Below are 21720 nucleotides of genomic sequence, written 5' to 3' on the forward strand. Positions count from 1 at the left end.
AACCGAGTTTTAATAACATCTTTCTAACCGTATCACTATTTATTATCAGATATCTTTCAGCGAACGGGATAGTGAGTTGGCCGAGTGAATCCAATCTGAAGGTTACAGAAGTAGAATACGTTGAATAAGATTGTCGTTTCCTGGTAGGCCGAAGAATCTGAGAATAATATCAAACGAACGAATTGTGGAATGTTTTGCCCTTTTTATTACACAGGGGAAAACATAGAATGTAGCACCTTTATTACCTTTACTAACATTCAATAAAAATAAGTATGTGGCAAGAGAACAACAAAAAAAAGAATACAATTTGGGATGAACATAACATTTCGAGTGGGCTTTTTTTATTAATCACACGATTATACTAACATCACAAAGCTTTATTAGCGGTGGGGATCAGAAGCACCAAGTTCCTTGTACATGTTTGTTATTGCTTCTCCGAAATATTCCTTTGCTTGTGGTCTCTTAATCTACAAATATCAATCAAATCTTGCCTCAATCCATATTCACAACTGGTTTCCTAATATTATCTCACCATCGAATCTACTTGCTCAAACGGGTCTGGCAGAACTTACCTTGAATGTCGGAGTTAGCAAACCATTCTCCAGTGTAAATGGCTCCAGCACCAATGTCACCGCCTTTGCAAACTCAAAGCCTCTCAACTGCACCATATGTTTTTGTTTGTTTTCAAGTCAGTGATAGCGTACTTGAGAAATATTAACTAAACGAAAATTGTTTACTGAGATGCATTGCCTGAGCTTCTCTTCCAACAGTGTCCATGTCAGATAGTACTGCTGCTTTCACTCTCGGGTTATTGCACAATTCTCTCAGATCTCCTCCATACTACATTCAGCAAAGTGGAGGTATAAAGTTAGTTTCCTATTGTTACATTTAGAGAATTAGGTGAAGGAAGTTATATTACCTTAATGCCTTCTGAAGCAGCCCAGCTTTTCAGCACATCTGGATCAACCGATACAACAGCGACTAATGATGAATTAAAGCTATCACCTGAAAATTGGAAACGAATAAAGATAGGGAATACTTAAAGCAATGCTATACAAAATGATTTACGAAATTTTATATACTATACCATATATGAAGCATTGGCCCACAAATTTGCATTTGGCATAGACGTTTTCAATTTTCTCTGGAGCTATATACTCCCCCTGTGCCAACTTGAAGATGTTCTTCTTCCTGTTCAAAGAATGAGAAATTTTACTAATATGTTCAAAAGATATCAACAAGTCCCCAAATAAATAACCAGTCGTGGAAAACTAGAGCTTTGCACTCCCTAGACTTTTCCAGACATTCCTTGGTGCTTATATCATCAGTAAGAAGTAAAATCCAAAGATGGGATGAGAAAATACAGATGAAAAAGCAGGCTTATTCATTCTGAGCCAAGGTAATTTGACTTTACTATAAAGACAATGTATAACAAAAATCAAGTGATTCGGAAAAACCTGTCAATAATTTTTAGACGTCCTCCTGGCAGCCACAGACCTATATCTCCAGTGTGAAGCCATCCATCTTCATCAATGACCTCTCTCCTGAAAATAATACATTTTACTGAAAGAATTAGTTCTTGGTAAACTTTAATTAGTGAAAGAGGAATTTGCAATGCAAGAGGTGCACATACGTTTGAACTTCATCTTTGTAATATCCTGTAAAAATGATAGGACCTCTAACACATATTTCGCCGCGGGGATGGGGCTGATCCACTGATGTATAGTTCATTTCCGGGACATCCACAAGCTTTACTTCTGTAAAAGGAAGGCGTATTAAATCCAAATAGCGATTTAAATTGTATATTTAGTTCCAAATTATTCTACTTATCTTATGCAGACTCGGTAAAAAAGCTCACCACAAGCTGGATTAGGAGAGCCAACATGCCCAGTGAGGTTATCACCCTCGTCCATTCCAGTTATGACACAAGATGTTTCAGTCATTCCATATCCCTCTGATACCCTTCCTCCAAAGCATCTAAAGAAGATTCATACCACAAGATTAAATCAAAGATAAAAGAAAATCACAAGCTAAATTCAAACGGAAGTTATAAGAAAACAACGTTTTCATTCTTGAGGGTAAATTTTATTGGATAATATGACAGAACACAATATTTTGAAAGAAATAAACTTACATTTTCAAAAATTCCAGCACTTCAGGAGACAGAGGTGAAGCACCAGATGTCATAAAACGAACCCGTCCTCCAAGTCTGTCCTTTATCTTATTAAATACCAACCTGTCCCATATGGGCGAAGCACTCTTTCCTGAACCAACAGTAAACATTCAAAGGAAATCAAGCCCAAAACTGTTTAAAGTAAATACTTTTATCATATCTTAGAACTCAACTGTAATCAAAGTCCCTCAACTGTAACAAAGTGCCCTAGCTACATAATTCCACAGATTGGTTTCAATGTAACTAAGTATGGCAGGACCTACCATTCAAGAGAGCCTGCTTCTTTGCATTATAGGCAGCATTGAAGAGTCTTTCTTTCAGCCCACCAGAGGTTTTTACTGCATTAATGATACTGGGGACAACAACTTTACATTAGTTCAGTGTATTCGCAATAGCAGCAGAGAGCGCATATCAACAAACCAAAGCTATTATATTACCCAGCATAAATTCTATTGTATAATCGAGGGACACTGCTGAATACAGTAGGTCTCAGAGCAGCCAAGTCATCCAGTAGTTTCATATTGTCCTGCAAAAAATTTTAAAAGTGGTTCGTCCAATCAAATCAATAGAAAAGGGGCACGGTATAAGAAAAAATCAGATCACAGGTGCATAGGTCTATCATGGTTACTTAATGCAAACCAGTGCATGTTTATCAAAGGTATTATGAGAAGCTAAAGATAGAATGAACAGATTTCCAGACGTTCTGACTTCATATCTGGAATGCCAAATATTTGGCTAAAAGGAGAAAGTTCAGTTTCTAACCCCTTGGTAGAATCCAACAGCAACACCAAAGTACACTGTTAGGATCTGATTAGCTCGTTCGTAAATGTGTGCCAATGGAAGATACGAAATGTAACTGGGGAGTAGAAGAGATTATGACAAAATCAGTTACTAATAGTCTATCTGAAACAAGACCGCTTAAGAATTAAGATATATGTAGCAATAGATACAAAGGAGAACATTAAAAATCTTGAACTAGTGGTAGAAAGAAGCAAAGCACTTACACATCTGAAGAGAAAAATTTCACACTAAAGCTGGTGCCAGCAACATTAGCAATCAAGTTTGCATGAGTTAAAACGACTCCCTTTAATATATTTCATCCAGAAGAAGAGCAGGTAAGGGAGGAATGCGACATACAGGATTAGATAAACAGTAATTTAGATGTTATAGTCTGGGTAAATATGAAATAAAGAACAATACTATCCTAAATTTGAAGATAAAAATTTCAAGTGAGCAAAACCTTGGGTGTCCCAGTTGTTCCGCTTGTATAGCATATAGTTGCAACATCATCGGGTTTTGGTGGAAAAAATCGCTGAGGGTTACTACGACCCTGAAACACATTTTTTTGGTCAGAAAACAATGAAACCAACATGGACCACAACTGTGCTGCTAGCAGAGAGAAAGATACAGGGTGACTATATTAAACTACAATAGATAATATGGGAAAGGTATAACAGTAGCCCTGATATAAATTGATTTTGAATTTTTGAGTGATAGGTAGAGTAAAATGATGTGGAAGTCACTTGTATATGTGACCTACTATGTACCCAGTGTTGTATAAATATTGATGAAACCCGGGTTGGTAATAAACAGAACACGAATCATAATAGCACTGGTAAGAACTTGCAAAATCTTAAATGATAGAATGTCCTTAGTCCTACTTCTTCAGAAGACGGCTATTGAATTACAAAATTACACAAGTACCTGATTCAGTAACACCGAATATGATACAACTTTCACTCCTGCTGATGCCGGAAGGGAGGGTAAAGATTCATTCAAGCCTCCAACAACCTACTTAGTCCAGGAAAGGTACACCACGAACAAAGAGAAGAAAAAATAATAATTTGAAAACTGTAGTCATAATACTCAAATAGTAATCAATAAAAAACTCTGAGGTGTCTTCATACCACCACCAGGCGTACACTTGGCATCTCAGACAAACAGCTAAGTAACTGAAACCTCCAGCAAAAACAGGAAAGCAAGGAAAAACGAGCATTTAGCAAAAGTAGGAGCAATTGAAGGAAAACACTCAAACAGTCAGAGTAACATACACATCATTTGAGGAAGGGATAAAAAAGGTTCTCCCTTTTTTAATCTCACTATCATCCAAGTAAGCATTTAGAAAAGGAGAAAGAAATTCAAGCAGCAGACTGAAGAACTTACAGAGTTTAAAGTCTCTGCCACACAAAAAATAGCTTGCACAGTTGCATGATTGACAATAAATTTGACAGCATCAGGACCTGCACTCAAAAAAAAAAAAAAAAAGAGAGTATTATTATCATAAACATCCGTAACAAAAGTGCAATTGAAATCATAAGCTGTAACCAGAAGCTTACCAAGAGTATCATACAAAGGAACAGACACATAAGAATAAGAAGAACAAGCATGATCAACGATGAGCCACTCAGGACGGTTGATAAAGTAAATTCCAACAGATGATCCCTAATAGAAGAAAAACAGAGACTTAACAGTCAAGCTGCAAAACTCAAGATCAATCAATCGGAAAGAAAAAGCTAGAATCAAACAAATTACCATGGGGATACCATGATGAACTAAACCAGAACCAAGAGCAGTTCTTGCAGTACCAGCTTCTCCGTATGTCATCCATTTATAGCTAGAGAAGAGTAAATAAATACAAAAGAGTCACGTAAAAAGAGAAAAGCTTTCAAAAAGAAAGCATATACATAATAATTTTCTTGAGTGAAGTTTAAGAGCAGCTCACTCTCCAACAGTTCCGTCGACACGAACACGAGTTCCTAAATACTTGTAATCACGAAAATCATGAACAGCATGCCTACATACATAGTAACAAAGGAACAGTAACAATTCAGAGAGATGACTCAAAAAAAAATTGATAAATAGAAGAAGAAGAAGAAGAAGAAGAAGAAGAAGAAGAAGGGGGGGATTCTGATTGCCATACTCAAAATTGTCATGGAGAGTAGCGATGTCAGGATGATCTGGGAATCTACTAACGAGCTTGAACGGAGACTTTACAGATCTGAGTAAAATTTTGAAATCAAATGAAATTGAGAGAGAGAGAGATAGAGAAAGGAGAGGAGGAAGAAGAGGGAAACCTGTAGACATTCCAATTGCCAGTATTCAATTTCTCAGGAAGAACAACACTGTATCCGTTATCTAATTGCGATCAGAATACACACAAAAAAAAAAAGGAATCAGCAACGAGAGAGAGAGAGAGAGGAAGCTTAGCTAAGCCTAGTAGTAAAGTAAATCAAAAAGAGATTGAGAGAATACGGACCAAGACCGAATTCGCCGGAGGTTGGATTGGAACGGAGGAGAGGGGAAGAGCGAGAAGACGTGACGAGGTGAGAGTGGATAGCGTTGATACGGCGTCGTGCTGCGACGACGGATGATGAAGAATCCATAGTTTCCGATTCGGAATCAGAGAGAGAAGAGGACAATGATCCGAAGATCCGAAGATCCGAAGATTATTTATTAAATTAAAATAGAAAAAAAGGAGGCACGCTTTTCTAACTCTTTGTGTTGATAATATGATGTTGCTATCCGTTGATTTCGTGTCTTTGTTTCTCACCAAAATTTATATTATTAATTTGTAACACAAAAACAAAATAATTAAAAAAAGGGTACTTGAATGAATAATACAATCTTTTTTTTATTATTACGGAAAACTATAATCAAACACTGCATGCCCTATTAAGCCTATAGAACAAAAACAGAACAAAAACGTAACAGTTACAGCTTAGTTTTGAGATCACAAACTTGTTCCAACACTTTCATTGTAGGAAACCCAAGTACGAGGTTGCAATGCGATAATGAATCCATATGTGTTTTAAAGATTCCCAACAACGTGATCTCTCCTGGCATTCTTGCTTTTGTCTCCATCACTATTTTCCCATGCAATATATCTTGCACGATATCCCCCAAGTTGACTACAAATTTATCGATCTGAAGAACAAGAGGACATGCCAAAATCACTGAACCTTTCGCTGGTAACGTGCTTGAAGGAAGACTCAGATTTCCCACCAGCGTATCCCTGTAATAAACCATGTTTTCCACCGTCTTGTACTTGACATCCGCAACGTTCGGGTCGTCAGCAACATCTCGAGCGTGAGAGTGAAGTTCACCTGGACCTGATCTGGTGGCAATACATTTGTGGATACGCCTTCGACGGTTGAAGACACGGTTTGTAATATCGGATGTTTTGGCTTGAACACGGTTTGCGCGAGGATCAAACCAATCAAGAAGAGGGCTAAGAGGATGAATATGATTCCGGAAACTATGTAGCAAATGTTTCGTTTCGACATGATATTGTAATATTATTGTATGGGGGGGGGTGATATCTAGGTTTTGTGTATATTATAAGAATTGTCTTAGACTTATCTTTCTGTTACATATAGATTCATTCATAAAACGAAAGATGGATAATTAAGCTTAAGAAGGACACAATGAAAGCTGTACAAATCTGTATTCACTTTATGGCAGTAAATTAGAGGGAGGCTTTTTGCTATTGTTGTTGATCAATTGTAATTGTTGAGTCAAAACTATCTCTTAATTAGGAGGATTTGATTCCTTGGATGAAATTTACATACTATGTAACAGCCACTTAAAGTTTGACACTTTAATTGACGTGTTGTTTTTTTATAAGATCTTTTGCTTTTATTGTGTCCATATCCCATATATATGAGAATGAAATCCAACAGATTTAAAAAAAAAGGAAATTTACAGAAATGAAATGTTAATATATGGTTAAGCAATATGTGGTGTAAACAAAAAAAATTCCAACTAGTATCAATTTCTAGTGACTTGGTTTCCGGAATCTGTTTTTAAATAATGTCGTTTTACATTAGGTACAGTTTTTAAATAATAGAAAAAATATATTATTTTTTTTCTTTTCATATTAAGTCGGTGTATAAGTTATACTTAATTGTGTAAGTTGTAATTTGTAACTGATGAATTGTACTTACATTTCTAGGTTAGAGACTTAAATCCGATCACCGGGCGCTTTATATGAGAGTGGGCCGGAAGCAGAGAAAAATTTGGGCCTACTAAATATTGTGAAAATAAAATAATACTAAAGTAAGGGAAAGGAATCGAACCTGCCCTGCTTATATAACCTTCTCACCGCATAATTACCAAGTCCACCAATGACTTTATTGTATTGTTAAGAAGAGTGATAATTCAAAGTTCAATACCAAATCTGTAGAAATGCCAATATGCAAACAAATGATCTGACTAATAAAGAATCACCAGCTGAAGTCTTAAGTCTCCATAAACATATCATGAGTTGTATTTTGGAAAAAAATGACGTAATTATTAAAAGGATAAACTTATCATGGTTAAATTTGTTAACAGTTTTTAGTTTAGTGTTTAATTATTTTTAAAAAATAGTTAAATGTTTTAAAATTGATCATCTAGCCACTGTTTAGAGTTTTTTTTTCTTAAATTCATTATTAAGTCCCTTTTATATTTGGTTTTCAGTTTTAGGATTTTAGATTTTACTATTAGGTTTTTGTCTAACTCCAAAAAATAGCTCATTGGACACTTGTTTATATAAATTGAATACCCTTTAATAAAAAACAAAAAAAACTCCAAAAAATAGATTCTGTTTTTTGGGAAAAATTAAGTAGAATGAGTAAAAACTAGATTCCCTTAATTATAGGAAAGCTAATTAAAATCTAAATTCGTGAATAGAAGGCTATAGCAAAAAGTTTTTCTAAATTATAAGGAACCTGAAATTTAAAATTTTTAATTGGTATCAAAATGAGCTTTTGAAAACCAAAAACTAAAGTCTCTTTCATAATCTACAAAACATTCAAGACCTACATTACATTCTACCATTAAAATCCAATGAAATTATAGGATATAAGAAAGAAAAGAAGCAAACAAATCTAGTAAATATATGCATTTGAAATTTGATAAACAATATTACTTGTTAGAGTAAAAAAAAAATCAGACTAACACTTGAACCGAAACGTTGACAAAAAAAAACAAAGGAAGGAGAACAAAAATTAGAACTAAATCGAGAGTGGTCCAACACCAAGAAACCCGCAGCTCCAACGTGCTTCCAAGTATTTTACTTGTATTTATTTATATTATTACGATCATATTACTTCGATATATGCATACATACCCCAATTAGATTAGATTATTATTGTCTGTTTGTTTGTCCCATACCCAATAGTTTGCTATTAGTGTTTTTTATATTATGAAATATATATACTCTCTGGACAAAAATAATTTTTCATTCAATATATAAATAGAAATATTTTTAGTGAAATGAGTATAATTTTAAAGCTGTCTGCAGATAATTTTGGACTGGTGACTTTTAAATTTAAATGATATCTTTTACAACAAAAAAAAGAATTACGTGTGCTAAACTATTATTAAAAATATGTAAATCGTCCAATCCTCGTAAACCAAGACAAAGATCATGCATGCATTCTGAAGATAATTAAACATGAGAAGCGATTTCGTAAAAGTTTCATGAAGGATGATATTTGGATCTTCAGTTGAATTTTGTTTTCTAAGCAAGAGAAACCCTATTAATTTGTGTAATTACATGCATGTGCCGACATGTGTTAACTGGTCATTACCATCCTTCCTTCATGCACTCTCTCTCGTTAATTCCCAACTCCCCCATTGACTCTATGATCTATCATCTTCTCTATTAGAAAATAACAAAAAAAAAGCGTTTTCTATCTTATATTTTTGAAGTAACCTCGATTGATGTAAGATTATATAAATATAAGTTGCATGGCTCATTTATATTCTTAAATCTCCAAACAGGCTTTTAAAGTCACAACTCTAATTACATGTCTCTAATTTGTCTGCTTGTGTCTCCCCCCAACGTGTCCATGTGGTCGTCTTCCTCATTAGTACTATATCTTCTTAACCTCAATTTATTAATCTTAATCACATTAATCAACTTACTCTGTTTCTCCTTTTCCAGACCTCATCTCTCTCTCTCTCCCCCCCTTGTTATTTATTATCTCCATCATCTATAACTCTCACAAAGTCTACCACTAGCTAGAACTCTCTTCTCTTAATACTTGGAGACAAGAATCAATCAGCCACACGTCTATACCACGATTTGCTACTTCCACCGAAGTTTATAAGCAGAGAGATCAATCACTTGTTCGTATCTATCAGATCTTCTTTATCACGAGAGAAGAAGAAAGTATAGAGAAGATATGGTTTCAGAGATGGTTTCAAACACGGAGTCCCCACCGTTGATTGGACCTCGTATATCCTTCTCAGCTGACTTATCCGACGGTGGAGATTTCATCAGCATCAGCCCCGTGATGTGTAAGGAACTAGAGAAAGATGTCGCCAAAGGGTCAGTGAAAGTCTCCGACTTTGAGTTCTTGTCGGAAAATGTGAGTCCACAGAAGATGCTTACCGCCGATGAACTCTTCTCCGAAGGTAAGTTGCTTCCCTTTTGGCAAGTAAAGCACTCAGAGAAGCTTAAAAACATTACCTTGAAGACAAACGAAGATGAAGAGAGTCGTAAAGCGGAATTGATGAAGAAAGATCAGGAGATGAATAATAATAATAACAGAGTGAGTTGGTTTATAGACGAAGATCCATCTCCTCGCCCTCCCAAGTGTACGGTTCTTTGGAAAGAGCTTTTGAGGTTGAAGAAACAGAGGAATCCGTCTTCTTCGCCGGTTACGGTGAGGACGGTGTCGTCTTTGTCTCCGTCGTCTTATACATCATCATCGAGCTCGCTTGAGGATGCGGCCAAGAGAGTGGAGAGAGAGAAAGAAGGGAAGAGAGGTAAGAAAGGGTTGGAAAGAACGAGATCGGCGAGTATGAGGATTAGGCCGATGATTCATGTCCCTATTTGCACTCCTTCTAAGTCATCTCTTCCATTACCTCCTCTGTTCCCACTTGCGCTTAAGAAAAACAGAGTAGAGAGACGCCCTTAGAAAATATCGAATCTTGAGTGTATTTCGATTGACAGTATTATTGGTTGATTTGTTCGGATTCTCGAGTGTTGCTCATTTGGTCAGTAACTCTAATGCATGTATTTTGTGTTCTATTAAGCTTTATGGTTTGAGATCTAATGTGACAGTGTTAAGTGTCAAGAAATTCGAGTTCCTCTGTTCTTCATCTTTCATTTTTATGGATCCAAAAGTATAGTAATCATGAAAAGATGACGATGTGATTTTAGATTTGTTTGCATGTTGAGATGTGAAATATACGAGACAAACGAGTAAATGTCAAAAAAAAAAAAAAATGATGAGACAGAGAAATAGAGAAGCAGAGTAGTCTGTTTGTTAGTTAATGATGAGAAAATGAAAGATGAAAGACTGATGGGCACATGCAAGATTCAGATGTTTTCTAAATTTTACTTTCTTTTTCTGCACCAATTGATTCTGCTTCGCCATTTTGGAATCGGGCTCCACTTTTGCAGACACTACAGCTCTCATTATTTTCACGTTTCTCTTGTCCTTTGTTTATATATCTTGTTTGGCATATTTGATATATAGATATTTGAGCAAGAAATATCTTAAAGTTTAGTAGATTCAGGTGAATGAATACCTTGATGACCAAAGAATATCTAGTGAGAAATATCACTGACCTCAGTAAAACCGATTTGTTATTAGAGGAAAAACACATAAACTCCATTAGTTTATCACAATATTCATAATACAACGTATGTTTTCATTACACAATAGAATGATATTACAACCCATGTAAATCAGTGTTCTCTTATCCCTCCCCCCCCTCCCAAAGTGTTCAAAGAATGAAACATATATGTTAAGTAGATTGTACACGTGAGTGAGGCTTCTAATTTACACACAAGCTCTACAAAATGCATAACACAAACTCAAATCATTGTCGTCTTCATCTTAAAAGGCTGAATCAACGTGGCTGTTGAGTCAAAAAGGGGTTACCGGAAGTCCTGAAGTGTAAAGAATCAGAGAATATTTGCATTAGCTGGTTCTAAACGAGACATTACTCAGATATGGATGGTTAAAACCACGCTGGGAATTTTGTAGCTTACCTTAGGTTAAGTCCAGGCTTCTGAAGAAGATTGCTTGGAATTTGGCCAGTTAGGTTGTTGTTTTGTAAGAACCTAATTATCCACAAAACATACATTGCTAAGTCAGAAAATTCATGCTCTTGGCAACAAAATGGCGACAATGAAATGATGTATCTCGGAAAAGTCTATAGAGGAGACATGATTACAGTTATGCTGGTATACTGCAAAATGTGTACAGGGTATATAGTTTATTATGCCCTTTGAATCTTAGAAAGCAAAGCTTAAAGACAAAAGTGCTGATGCCAAAGTAAAGAAGGGCTAACTGTTGTATTACTGAATGAATATATAAGGTATTATATCTTCTCCATCTACAAGTCAAGAATCTTGAGCAATTTGCAGTTTATTCTACAGAAACATTTAAAATCAATTATCAGAAGAATGGAAACTTACAGCTCTCGCAAGTGCGGCACTCCACCAAGAGATGGAGGAATATTTCCACTGAAACGATTGTCTTCCAAATGCCTAGTACATAGATACAAAACATGAGATTAGCTTATGAGTCTCTGTTCAATTGTAGCCTATCGTTACTGACAGGTGCAAATCTGCATAACATGTAGTGAAATAATATAATTATCCTCTCACAGTGATTCCAGCAGTTTGAGTGAACTGAAGTCAGGTAAACTTCCCGAGAGAGAATTCTTTCCTAGCCAACTGTTCATAAGACACATATATCAGCAGATGTTTTTGACATTCAGGCATAGAACTAATAGTTGCTAGTCAAGGTACTTACATAGAGGACAATGCTGTTAATTTGGTAACTGCAGGTGCTAGGGAACCTGAAATTCCCATATTAGTTAAGTTCCTGGAAAATCAATGAATTAGAAAAGTGTCAGTAATCCCAAACTGACGCATCAACAAATAAGGGCGACACATTCCGCAAAATTCCAACTCACAAGGTGACTATGCGAATTCGAGGGCCTTCAGAGCAGGTAACACCAGACCACGTGTAATTTTTAGGGAAACAAGGATCCCCATTCCAATCAGCTGGTGCGTTCTTGAAACTCCTTTTAATTGCGTTTAGAGCAGTTACTGCAGAAGGAAGAAACACAAATTCAGCATTTAATCAGCAGTTAAGCCACTTTTTAACCACCACAAAAACGAATTCAATCAATTCAGTGCTGTAATCAGTCTTACCATCTCGAACAAGAGTTTTGCCTCCAAGAGGTACCAACTCAAACATTTCACCACCATTAATAAGAGGGGCAAGGTTTGAACCACTTCTAGGACTTAAAGTTAACGTTGTGAGACCTTCAAGAGGCCACCTGCTTGCAAAGATAACCGCACCAGCTGGAGTGACAGACAGCTCTTTATAATATGTTATACCATTTACAGAAACATCAAAGACTCTTGATCCATCTCCCAACGAGTCAGAGTCATGAGCAAAGTACAACGCAATATAATAAGTAGCCTTTGTTAAGGGCATTGGAGGCCAAGTGAACTCCAAAGGCTGAACTTGGGTAGCTCTTAGATCTGTGTTGAATATCCTCGAAGGCGGAAGGTTCCAGAAACCAGAAACCTCGAGTTTCCTATTGTTTGGTACAGTCGAATTCAGCGAATAAGGCTCCCAGAACCTATCAAACTCATCATCTGGAAACCTGAATAAGATGAAGAATGTTAATATAGCAACCAAGGAACCAATTCTCTGTGGGGAAATGATCAAACTTGATATCAAAGTAGTGAACTTTATATATACCTGATGATAGGTCCGCTGTATCCAAAAGCATGCCTAGCAACAAGACTCATCCCAACAGTGGCGAAGTCAGTGGAATTGTAAAGAGTCCCATCAAGCCTGACAAGCTCCAAAGCTGAGATGAAAGGATCAGAAGTGGTATAAGAATTGGAAGCAACGCAGAAGCTCATAGATTTCCCCTGAGCCATAAAAACCCCTTCGTAATAAGAAGCGAGACCATCGGCGTAATCAGCTGTGGTATTAACGACACCCCAGAACGTGCCGTCGACAATCTGATCAAACACCGGCGGCGGAGTACCTTTTCCGTTAACCCCACCGTAGAAATAAGTCGTCCTGATCATATACTTCCAGCCACGAGAAACGCTCACCACGTAACAAAACTTGCGGCGAGTTTCAAGAGGGAAGGATCTGACGGTGAATAAAATTTGGTCGAGGGCTTTGTCCGGGACGGTCTTTGGTGTTCCGCTGGTGACGAAATCTTCGTCGGATTGCCATTTTCGGCCGTCGATTACGGATGACTCGGAGGCGCCACAATCGATCAGAATCGCTAAATTGTGGAAATTGTAAGCGAATCGTACAGATTATGAGGTATTAACACAATGGAAGGAAGAGATTGAGGTGATACCTGAAGGAGGAGAAGGCTGAGAGATGGAGGAAGAGAGAAGAGAGGAGACGGAGAGGAGGAGGAGAAAGAGGCGGAGATGAGACATGGCGGCGGAGACGGCGATGGTGGTGGTGGGTGAAGAGCAGTTAGCATGAAAAGAGAGGTTTAGGTTTGGAAGAAGGAGGGGGGTGGGTTGACCCTCCAGCTCCAGAGAGAGAGAGAGATTTTTGAAGAATGAGAGAATTAGAGGAACAGGTCAGAGGAGAAGGTTGATGAAGACGACGAACATATTTTTTTTTTCTTCAAGACGACGACAAACAAGAAATTATTATTTTATGCCGTTATTTCAGTTGCCGGTCTATTTTGAAAATTGGAAACATGACCGGCCCGGTTTAATCCGGTCCGTTGATTTACCATTTGTAATTTGCTCTACAATTATTTAACTTTCACGAAATATCTTAGAAAACTTGATCAGATTTAAGTAGGGTTTACGTTTCCTCACTTTTCTCTGCTTGTAGTTGTTTCAATGGAAATTAAAAAGCTTTCGGATGCAAAGCGTGTTCGTGCCTCACAAGATTTCATTTTCATGTGCTTTGTAATTTATACGACAATGGTATGTAATGTATATCTTCTTTGCATTTTGTTCTCATACACGTTTGCTTTGTGGCCGACCACAATGTTCCTTAAAGTCTCTAAACATATTTTATTTTTTTAGTAAAACATCGTTCTAAATTAAATTTTAGATGTTGTTAGGATTGTGACAAAAAAACAAAAAGAAGATGTTGTTAGGATTATTATAGAGCTGGAAGTCAAAGGGATGATGGTTATGCTAATTAAGAAAGTGATTATTTTAAATATAAACGCTAACTTAGAATATGATAACCGGATCGGAGTCCCAAATACATTTAGTACCAATCTGATTTAACCAAATTTTATGAGTAATTTATCTTGAATATATACAATTTTTTTGGGAAACTTTTCTATACCATATGTACTTGAACAAAAATAGCCTAAATTTAACAGAAAAGTAAGAAGAAAAATTGAACAAGTTTTAAATGTACACAACTGACAAACCACCAAATTAATAGTAGCCTTGTATCAATTCAAGGTTAACCAACACGCCTGAAAATTTTGAAGGGTACTGCATGCAGGTCCGGTCTAGTCATATGGCTACTCGTTAAATTATAGTATAAGAAAAAACATGTAATATCAAAAACCTTAAAATAATGTATATATAGAAGACATAAAATTGAATAAGTGTCACACAAACTAAAATAAACTTAAACATGTAATCTTCGCAAAAGTAAAAACGGTTACATGATGATCATCTTCTAGATGAGGCTGAGAATTAATGTTCGGTTTTCAAAACATGTAATAATCTTCGTCCCCAGCCAAATTACTCTTGGAGAATGTCCCAAACTTGGAGAAGTACTTGCTTTGAGTGTCATCATCTTCGCCTAGCTCTAGCGACTGAGGACTCGACTGCTCTTTAATCATTCTTTCAAAAAACGTAGTACCAGAAGAAACAGCACCTCGCGTAGGTCGTCCTTGTAACTTGTCAATCTTCTCGAGAACCTCATCTCTCAAAGCTCTTCCTTGTGCCCCCGATGAGTCTCCTCTATTAGAGTCAACTCTGGCTGCTAAAGTCAACTTTGCAGCCAAGAGGCCACAAGCATCATCCTGATATCTAGGAGGCGTGTTAACAATATCTGTCTCTATCAAAAAACCCTTAACAGACCCAACAAAACTCCTCTTCCTCTTGTTACCAACGTGTTGAACATTACAAGTAGGAGGCATCTCAGCAAGTTCAGATAAACCTCCAGCACTTACCATGAGCTTAGTTGCAACTTTACCTCCCACAAGCACAGACAGATTCGGTGCGATGGACCTCGCCTTCATATCGACAAACTTAACAACTTTCTTCTTCGATGAGTTAAGATCAAGAACTCGATCACACGCCTCTATAGTCTTCTCCTGAGCGTTTTCAGACATAGCTGAAGCAGCAGCAGTATCCGTCTTGTGGAAACTTTTAACAATACGAGCATACTTAATTGCGTTCGGTACTTCTGGGTACTTAAGTCTGTAATTGTGACGGAAAAAGCTGTGAAGGATGGCAAATTCCTTGTCCATCTTAACTAAGAGGTTATTGCAATCGACGAGTTCCTTGAATGCAGAATCAAAATCTAGGGCTTCTTCCACTTTTTGCATAATATCTGAAAATTCCTGAGTTTTCTGTATCTTGAAAACGCTATCAAGGTCATCGTAACTAAAGGTAGTCTCGTCCTCCTCTTCTTCTTCTTCTTCTTGTTTCTTCGGAGCATCATTCTCTTCTAATTCGGGTTCATTGTCAGATAACTCATCAAGGTCGGCGAGGAAAGAATCTTCAAAAGTCGCCATATCTTGCAGCAGACGACAATTTCTCAATGTAACGAAAAGTTTTTTATTTTACAAAACCCTAGAGATCTCTGATTTTCTACGTGTATTCTTGTGTTGGTAATGTACGGTAGCAATTAGAATATATATATATATATATATACAGGATAGAGAATAAGAGTCCTAATCCTAAACCGATCCAAACTTTCCAATTCTATCGATATTAGTGTACGAGAGAAGGTGGGCCTTGACACAAAGAATGTAGACACAATCCAAGCCCAACAAGTGAATCTCAATCCAAGTCAACGGAAGAAGACAAAGACTTCCCTAACAACACAACCCTGCAAAACAGAGGAACAGAACTGCACACAACAGACCTGCACATCAGCGGAACAGACTCGCATAACAGAGGAACAGACCTGCAACTTCAACAGTTCATCAATCCCTATCACTACAGCTGGAGGTTAAGGATAAGGTTGCCTCCAAGAAGTCTAGAATATTCGATAGCATTGTATATAAATAGAGTTGTAACTCTTGACAAAAGCAAGAAAAAGAGAAGGAGAAAAAAAGCATTATACATAAAATATATTCTTGGTCTCTCTGTTCTTTCATGGTATCAGAGCCATTCTAAGCTCTCACAGGCATTTCAATGGCAACCACATACCCCTTTCCCGACAACGTCCATGTCTCGAGCTCAGTCACGCTCAAGCTCAACGACAACAACTATCTACTGTGGAAGACACAGTTCGAGTCTCTCCTGTCCAGTCAGAAGCTCATCGGGTTCGTCAACGGAGCTGTCTCGGTCCCAGCTCAGACCCGTCGTGTTACCAATGGTGATGTCACCACCGAAGTCCCCAACCCTCAGTATGAGGCTTGGTTCTGCACTGACCAACTAGTCCGGTCTTGGTTGGTTGGAACTCTATCCGAAGAGGTCCTTGGTCATGTTCACAGTCTTGAAACCTCTCGTCAAATTTGGGTCTCGCTTGCTGAAAATTTCAACAAAAGCAGTGTAGCCAGAGAATTTTCCCTCCGTCGCAACCTGCAACTCGTGTCTAAGAAGGGTAAGACCTTCTCTGCTTATTGTCGAGAGTTCAAAACCATTTGTGACTCTCTCAGCTCCATTGGGAAGCCTGTAGACGAGTCTATGAAGATCTTTGGTTTTCTCAACGGACTGGGAAGAGAGTATGACCCTATTGCAACGGTCATTCAGAGCTCCTTGAGCAAGCTTCCAGCTCCTACTTTCAATGATGTGATTTCAGACGTTCAAGGATTCGATAGCAAATTACAGTCCTATGAGGACACAACCACCGTCACTCCTCACCTTGCCTTCATGACAGAAAAAACGAATCCATGTGCTCCGCAGTTTGCTCCAAACCAGAGAAGTAGAGGTGGTCGCTTTGCTCAAAACAGAGGCAGAGGAGGATATACAACACGAGGTCGTGGGTTCACTCAACACCAGTCCTTTCCTCAAGCTCAAGGTGAGCGACCTGTCTGTCAGATTTGTGGGTGAATTGGTCACACAGCCCTCAAATGCTACAACAGGTTCGATAACAACTACCAAGGTGATGTTCCAACTCAAGCCTTTGCCTCTCTGCGTGTATCCGATGACAATGGTCGAGAGTGGCATCCCGATTCAGCTGCAACAGCACATGTGACGTCGTCTACTGCTGGTCTTCAAGGCACCACTGCTTACGAAGGCACTGATACGGTAATGGTTGGGGATGGAGCCTATCTCCCCATAACTCATGTTGGTTCCACCACCATATCTTCATCTAAAGGTACTATTCCTGTTAACGAGGTATTAGTTTGTCCTGACATAAAGAAATCTCTGCTCTCTGTCTCAAAGTTATGTGATGACTATCCCTGTGGTGTTTTCTTTGATTCCATTAACGTGTACATCATCAATTTAAACACTCAGAAGGTGGTGTTCAAGGGTCCTCGTAAAGAAGGACTCTATGTGCTGCAGAATCCGGAGATTGTGGCTTGTTATTCAAATCGACAATGTGCAGCAAGCTTGGAAACTTGGCATCATCGTCTAGGACACGCAAACTCAAGATCTCTGCAGCATCTTCAAACCTGCAAGGAAATTCAAATCAATAAGCACAAAACATCTCCTGTTTGTGAGCCTTGCCAAATGGGAAAGAGCACCAAGCTTCAGTTTTTTTCTTCTAATTCTCGCAGTTTAACGCCTTTAGATCGGATCCATTGTGATCTTTGGGGACCCTCACCGGTTGTTTCAAATCAGGGATTCAAATATTATGTGGTTTTTGTTGATGATTTTTCAAGATTCTCCTGGTTTTATCCCTTGCATTTCAAGTCAGATTTCTTCTCAGTGTTTACTACATTTCAAAAGTTGGTTGAAAATCAATTCCATGCCAAAATACGAATCTTTCAGAGTGATGGGGGTGGAGAATTTACAAGTAATAAATTCAAGCACCATCTCCAAGCGCATGGGATTCATCATCAAATTTCATGTCCCTACATACCACAACAAAATGGTCTTGCAGAAAGAAAGCATAGACACTTAGTAGAACTTGGACTATCTATGCTATTTCACAGTCACACACCCTTGAAATACTGGGTGGAAGCATTTTTCACAGCCAACTACATCACTAATATCCTACCCTCCTCGGTTTTAAATGATGTCAGTCCTTATGCAACTCTCCTTCAAGAAAAAGTTGACTACTCTTCTCTCAGAGTCTTCGGGTCTGCTTGCTACCCGTGTCTGCGACCTCTTGCTCAGAATAAATTTGATCCAAGATCGCTTCAATGTGTGTTTCTTGGCTATCACAGCCAATACAAAGGCTACCGCTGCCTCTATCCTCCAACTGGTAAGGTGTACATCTCTAGGCATGTCATCTTCGACGAGTGTCAATTCCCATTTAAAGTGAAGTATCATCATCTCTCTCCACCATGCACAACTCCTCTGCTTCAGGCTTGGCAACAAAATGTATTCGTCTCTCTCCTCAGACCTGCAGTCTTCCCCCAAGCAGTCAGATGAGAGAACAATGCCAGTCATCAATACGGGAACAACAATGCCTGACAATACAACCTTGCCTCACAATACGGGAACAACAATGCCCGTCATCAATCCCGAAGAAGAAGAGCTACATCCTTTCCCGGATTCTGATGAAGACTCTGCTCCAGAGTTGACACATTCTCATGACTCTGATATTGATTCGGTCATAGATTCTGCTGATACTACAACTGGTGATCCTGTTCCAAATCAAGTCATCACACCAGTTGTTACGGCCAACCTTCATCCCATGACGACCAGATCGAAGGATGGGATTCAGAAACCAAACAAAAGGTATGCTCTGCTCACCTCCAAACACACTGCAGATGAACCGAAAAACATTACCATGGCCATGAAGCATCCGGATTGGAACAATGCTGTCATGGAAGAGATTAGACGCATTCACATGTTGCAAACTTGGTCTCTTACCGAGTCTACTGAAGATATGAATATCTTATCGTCCAAGTGGGTTTTCACAACCAAACTTAAGCCTGATGGAACAGTCGACAAGTTAAAGGCTCGTCTTGTCGCCAAGGGGTTTGACCAAGAAGAAGGGGTGGACTATCTTGAGACCTTTAGTCCTGTTGTCAGAACCGCCACCATATGTCTAGTCCTTGATACGGCAGTCGCTCAGTCTTGGCCTATCAAGCAACTAGATGTATCGACTGCATTTTTGCACGGTGAATTGCAAGAACCCGTTTTCATGTATCAACCTTCTGGTTTTATTGATCCAGAGAGAACTAACCATGTCTGTCGTCTCACAAAAGCCCTCTACGGATTAAAACAGGCTCCGAGGGCATGGTTTGATACATTTAGCAACTTCTTGCTTGAATTCGGCTTTGAATGCAGTACGTCAGATCCCTCGTTGTTTGTGTGCAACCAATATCAGAAAACCTTAGTGCTTCTCCTCTATGTCGATGACATACTTCTCACTGGCAATGATACGCTTCTGCTGGAACAACTCCTCACGGCACTTAACACTCGTTTTTCTATGAAGGATCTTGGTCCCCCATGTTACTTTCTTGGCATACAGTTCGAGACATTATCAAATGGTCTGTGTCTGCACCAAACAGGTTATGCCTCGGATATTCTGTTCCAAGCTGGCATGTCGGACTGCAATCCCATGCCCACTCCTCTTCCACAACAGCTGGAGAATCTCGATCCCACACCATTTGCAGAGCCGACCTACTTCAGTAGCCTAGCAGGTAAACTGCAATATCTGACAATTACAAGACCGGATCTCCAATATGCAGTCAATTTCATCTGTCAGAGAATGCACAGTCCTACCAACTCTGACTTCAGTTTGCTCAAGAGGATTCTCCGATATGTGAAGGGAACCATCAAGATGGGCCTCCCAATTCGAAAACACAACAATCCTGTCCTCTCTGCGTTTTGTGACAGTGACTATGCCGGCTGCAAGGATACACGGCGATCCACATCAGGCTTCTGTATCTTACTTGGCTCCACCTTGATATCGTGGTCTGCAAAACGGCAAAAGACAGTATCCAATTCCTCAACTGAGTTAGAATATCGAGCTCTATCTGTTGTGGCTCGTGAACTCATGTGGATATCTGCTCTTCTACGTGATATCGGTGTCTCTCAGTATCAACCCACCAAAGTTTTCTGTGACAATCTGTCTGCCGTCTACCTCTCGGCAAACCCTGCCCTCCACAACCGCACTAAACACTTTGACAAGGACTTTCACTTCATTAGGGAAAGAGTAGCTCTCAGGCTCATTGAAACTCACCACATCCCAGCGACACTGCAGCTGGCCAATATCTTTACAAAACCGCTACCACGCCCTTCTTTCCTTGATCTTCGTGGCAAACTCGGTGTGTCTGCTACTAACGTCTCACCCACGCCAAGTTTGAGGGAGGGTGTACGAGAGAACGTGGGCCTTGACACAAAGAATGTAGACACAACCCAAGCCCAACAAGTGAATCTCAATCCAAGTCAATGGAAGAAGACAAAGACTTCCCTGACAACACAACCCTGCAAAACAGAGGAACAGAACTGCACACAACAGACCTGCATATCAGCAGAACAGACTCGCATAACAGAGGAACAGACCTGCAACTTCAACAGTTCATCAATCCCTATCACTACAGCTGGAGGTTAAGGATAAGGTTGCCTCCAAAAAGTCTAGAATATTCGATAGCACTGTATATAAATAGAATTGTAACTCTTGACAAAAGCAAGAAAAAGAGAAGGAGAAAAAAAGCATTATACAGAAAATATATTCTTGGTCTCTCTGTTCTTTCAATTAGGAACATGAACTTTATTATTTTGCCTTTTTTTTTTAAAAAAAAAGGAAATTTAAAAGTCAAGGAATTATTGTAAAGTTTTAAAAATTTGAAGGATCGAAAATGAAGCGAAAAAGGAAAACTTTGGATATTTTTCAGAGTTCAGCTTTGTTATCATGGAATTGATTATTAAGTTTGTATGATCTCGAGACTAAAATTAATCATACTGTGTTTATGTATATTGTAAGATGTAAGTGCTTTTATACAATTCCTATATATTTAATCTCTCAACGTCATTAGATTCTATTTTTTAATTTATAAAATTTCAAGAAATCTGGCATATTTATTGGAAAAGTAACCATTAAAATGGCTTAAAATCTGCAGCATCATATATATAAAAAACAAATAGTTCATATATTGTAGGTAGTAGGAAACAAGACATTGGTTTACTAAGTGTAATCACGATTTAGAGTAGTTATGTTGTAATTAAAAGAGTTTGTACGGTTCATGATGTTGGATAGAGAAAAAAATTGTTTATAGTGTTTAGAAAAGAGATAAAAAGTCTAGGATATATAATAAAGAAAGAGTATAGT

The 21720-nt window shown here is 38.3% G+C and overlaps 3 protein-coding genes and 2 pseudogenes across 3 annotated transcripts; 1 reads left to right on the forward strand and 4 right to left on the reverse strand.

The window, feature by feature from the left end:
* Nucleotides 1-182: 182 nt before the first annotated feature.
* Nucleotides 183-5714, reverse strand: LOC104764277 (long chain acyl-CoA synthetase 6, peroxisomal). The gene is given in 24 exon segments (XM_087501566.1): nucleotides 183-391; nucleotides 393-467; nucleotides 573-659; nucleotides 751-840; nucleotides 920-1005; nucleotides 1088-1191; nucleotides 1458-1544; nucleotides 1634-1757; nucleotides 1859-1977; nucleotides 2135-2264; nucleotides 2437-2525; nucleotides 2611-2699; nucleotides 2936-3029; nucleotides 3178-3257; nucleotides 3414-3503; nucleotides 3878-3964; nucleotides 4081-4125; nucleotides 4337-4413; nucleotides 4510-4615; nucleotides 4706-4787; nucleotides 4896-4967; nucleotides 5094-5171; nucleotides 5248-5308; nucleotides 5430-5714. Coding segments are annotated over 24 exon segments (2103 nt in total). The 5' UTR covers nucleotides 5557-5714; the 3' UTR covers nucleotides 183-367.
* Nucleotides 5715-5779: 65 nt separating this feature from the next.
* LOC104764278 (uncharacterized) lies at nucleotides 5780-6533 on the reverse strand (annotated as a pseudogene).
* Nucleotides 6534-8982: 2449 nt separating this feature from the next.
* On the forward strand, nucleotides 8983-10243 carry LOC104764280 (uncharacterized). Its single transcript, XM_087500884.1, has one exon. It carries the CDS (start codon nucleotides 9343-9345, stop codon nucleotides 10078-10080), a length of 738 nt encoding a protein of 245 aa, XP_087357010.1. The 5' UTR covers nucleotides 8983-9342; the 3' UTR covers nucleotides 10081-10243.
* A 507-nt stretch (nucleotides 10244-10750) lies between these two features.
* Nucleotides 10751-13814, reverse strand: LOC104764281 (putative LRR receptor-like serine/threonine-protein kinase At1g67720). Its single transcript, XM_010487778.3, has 9 exons — nucleotides 13517-13814; nucleotides 12895-13438; nucleotides 12336-12796; nucleotides 12095-12230; nucleotides 11932-12003; nucleotides 11784-11852; nucleotides 11592-11663; nucleotides 11163-11234; nucleotides 10751-11060 (listed from the first exon to the last, which is right to left on the reverse strand). Exons 1-9 carry the CDS (start codon nucleotides 13599-13601, stop codon nucleotides 11021-11023), a joined length of 1551 nt encoding a protein of 516 aa, XP_010486080.1. The 5' UTR covers nucleotides 13602-13814; the 3' UTR covers nucleotides 10751-11020.
* A 1043-nt stretch (nucleotides 13815-14857) lies between these two features.
* On the reverse strand, nucleotides 14858-15892 carry LOC104767352 (U4/U6 small nuclear ribonucleoprotein Prp31 homolog pseudogene; annotated as a pseudogene).
* Between the last annotated feature and the right edge of the window lie 5828 nt (nucleotides 15893-21720).

The sequence above is a fragment of the Camelina sativa genome, chromosome 19 (genome assembly GCF_030686135.1).
Source record: "Camelina sativa cultivar CO46 ecotype springtype chromosome 19, ASM3068613v1".
In the NCBI taxonomy this organism is placed as follows: Eukaryota; Viridiplantae; Streptophyta; class Magnoliopsida; order Brassicales; family Brassicaceae; genus Camelina; species Camelina sativa.

Coding starts and splice junctions, on each gene's coding strand:
- LOC104764280 (XM_087500884.1), top strand. CDS start 9,343: ATGGTTTCAGAGATGGTTTCAAACACGGAGTCCCCACCGTTGATTGGA.
- LOC104764281 (XM_010487778.3), bottom strand. CDS start 13,601: ATGTCTCATCTCCGCCTCTTTCTCCTCCTCCTCTCCGTCTCCTCTCTT. Junction 12,231..12,335: donor CAAAACTCTTGTTCGAGATG/GTAAGACTGATT, acceptor TTCCTTCTGCAG/TAACTGCTCTAAACGCAATT. Junction 11,061..11,162: donor AAGCCTGGACTTAACCTAAG/GTAAGCTACAAA, acceptor TTTACACTTCAG/GACTTCCGGTAACCCCTTTT.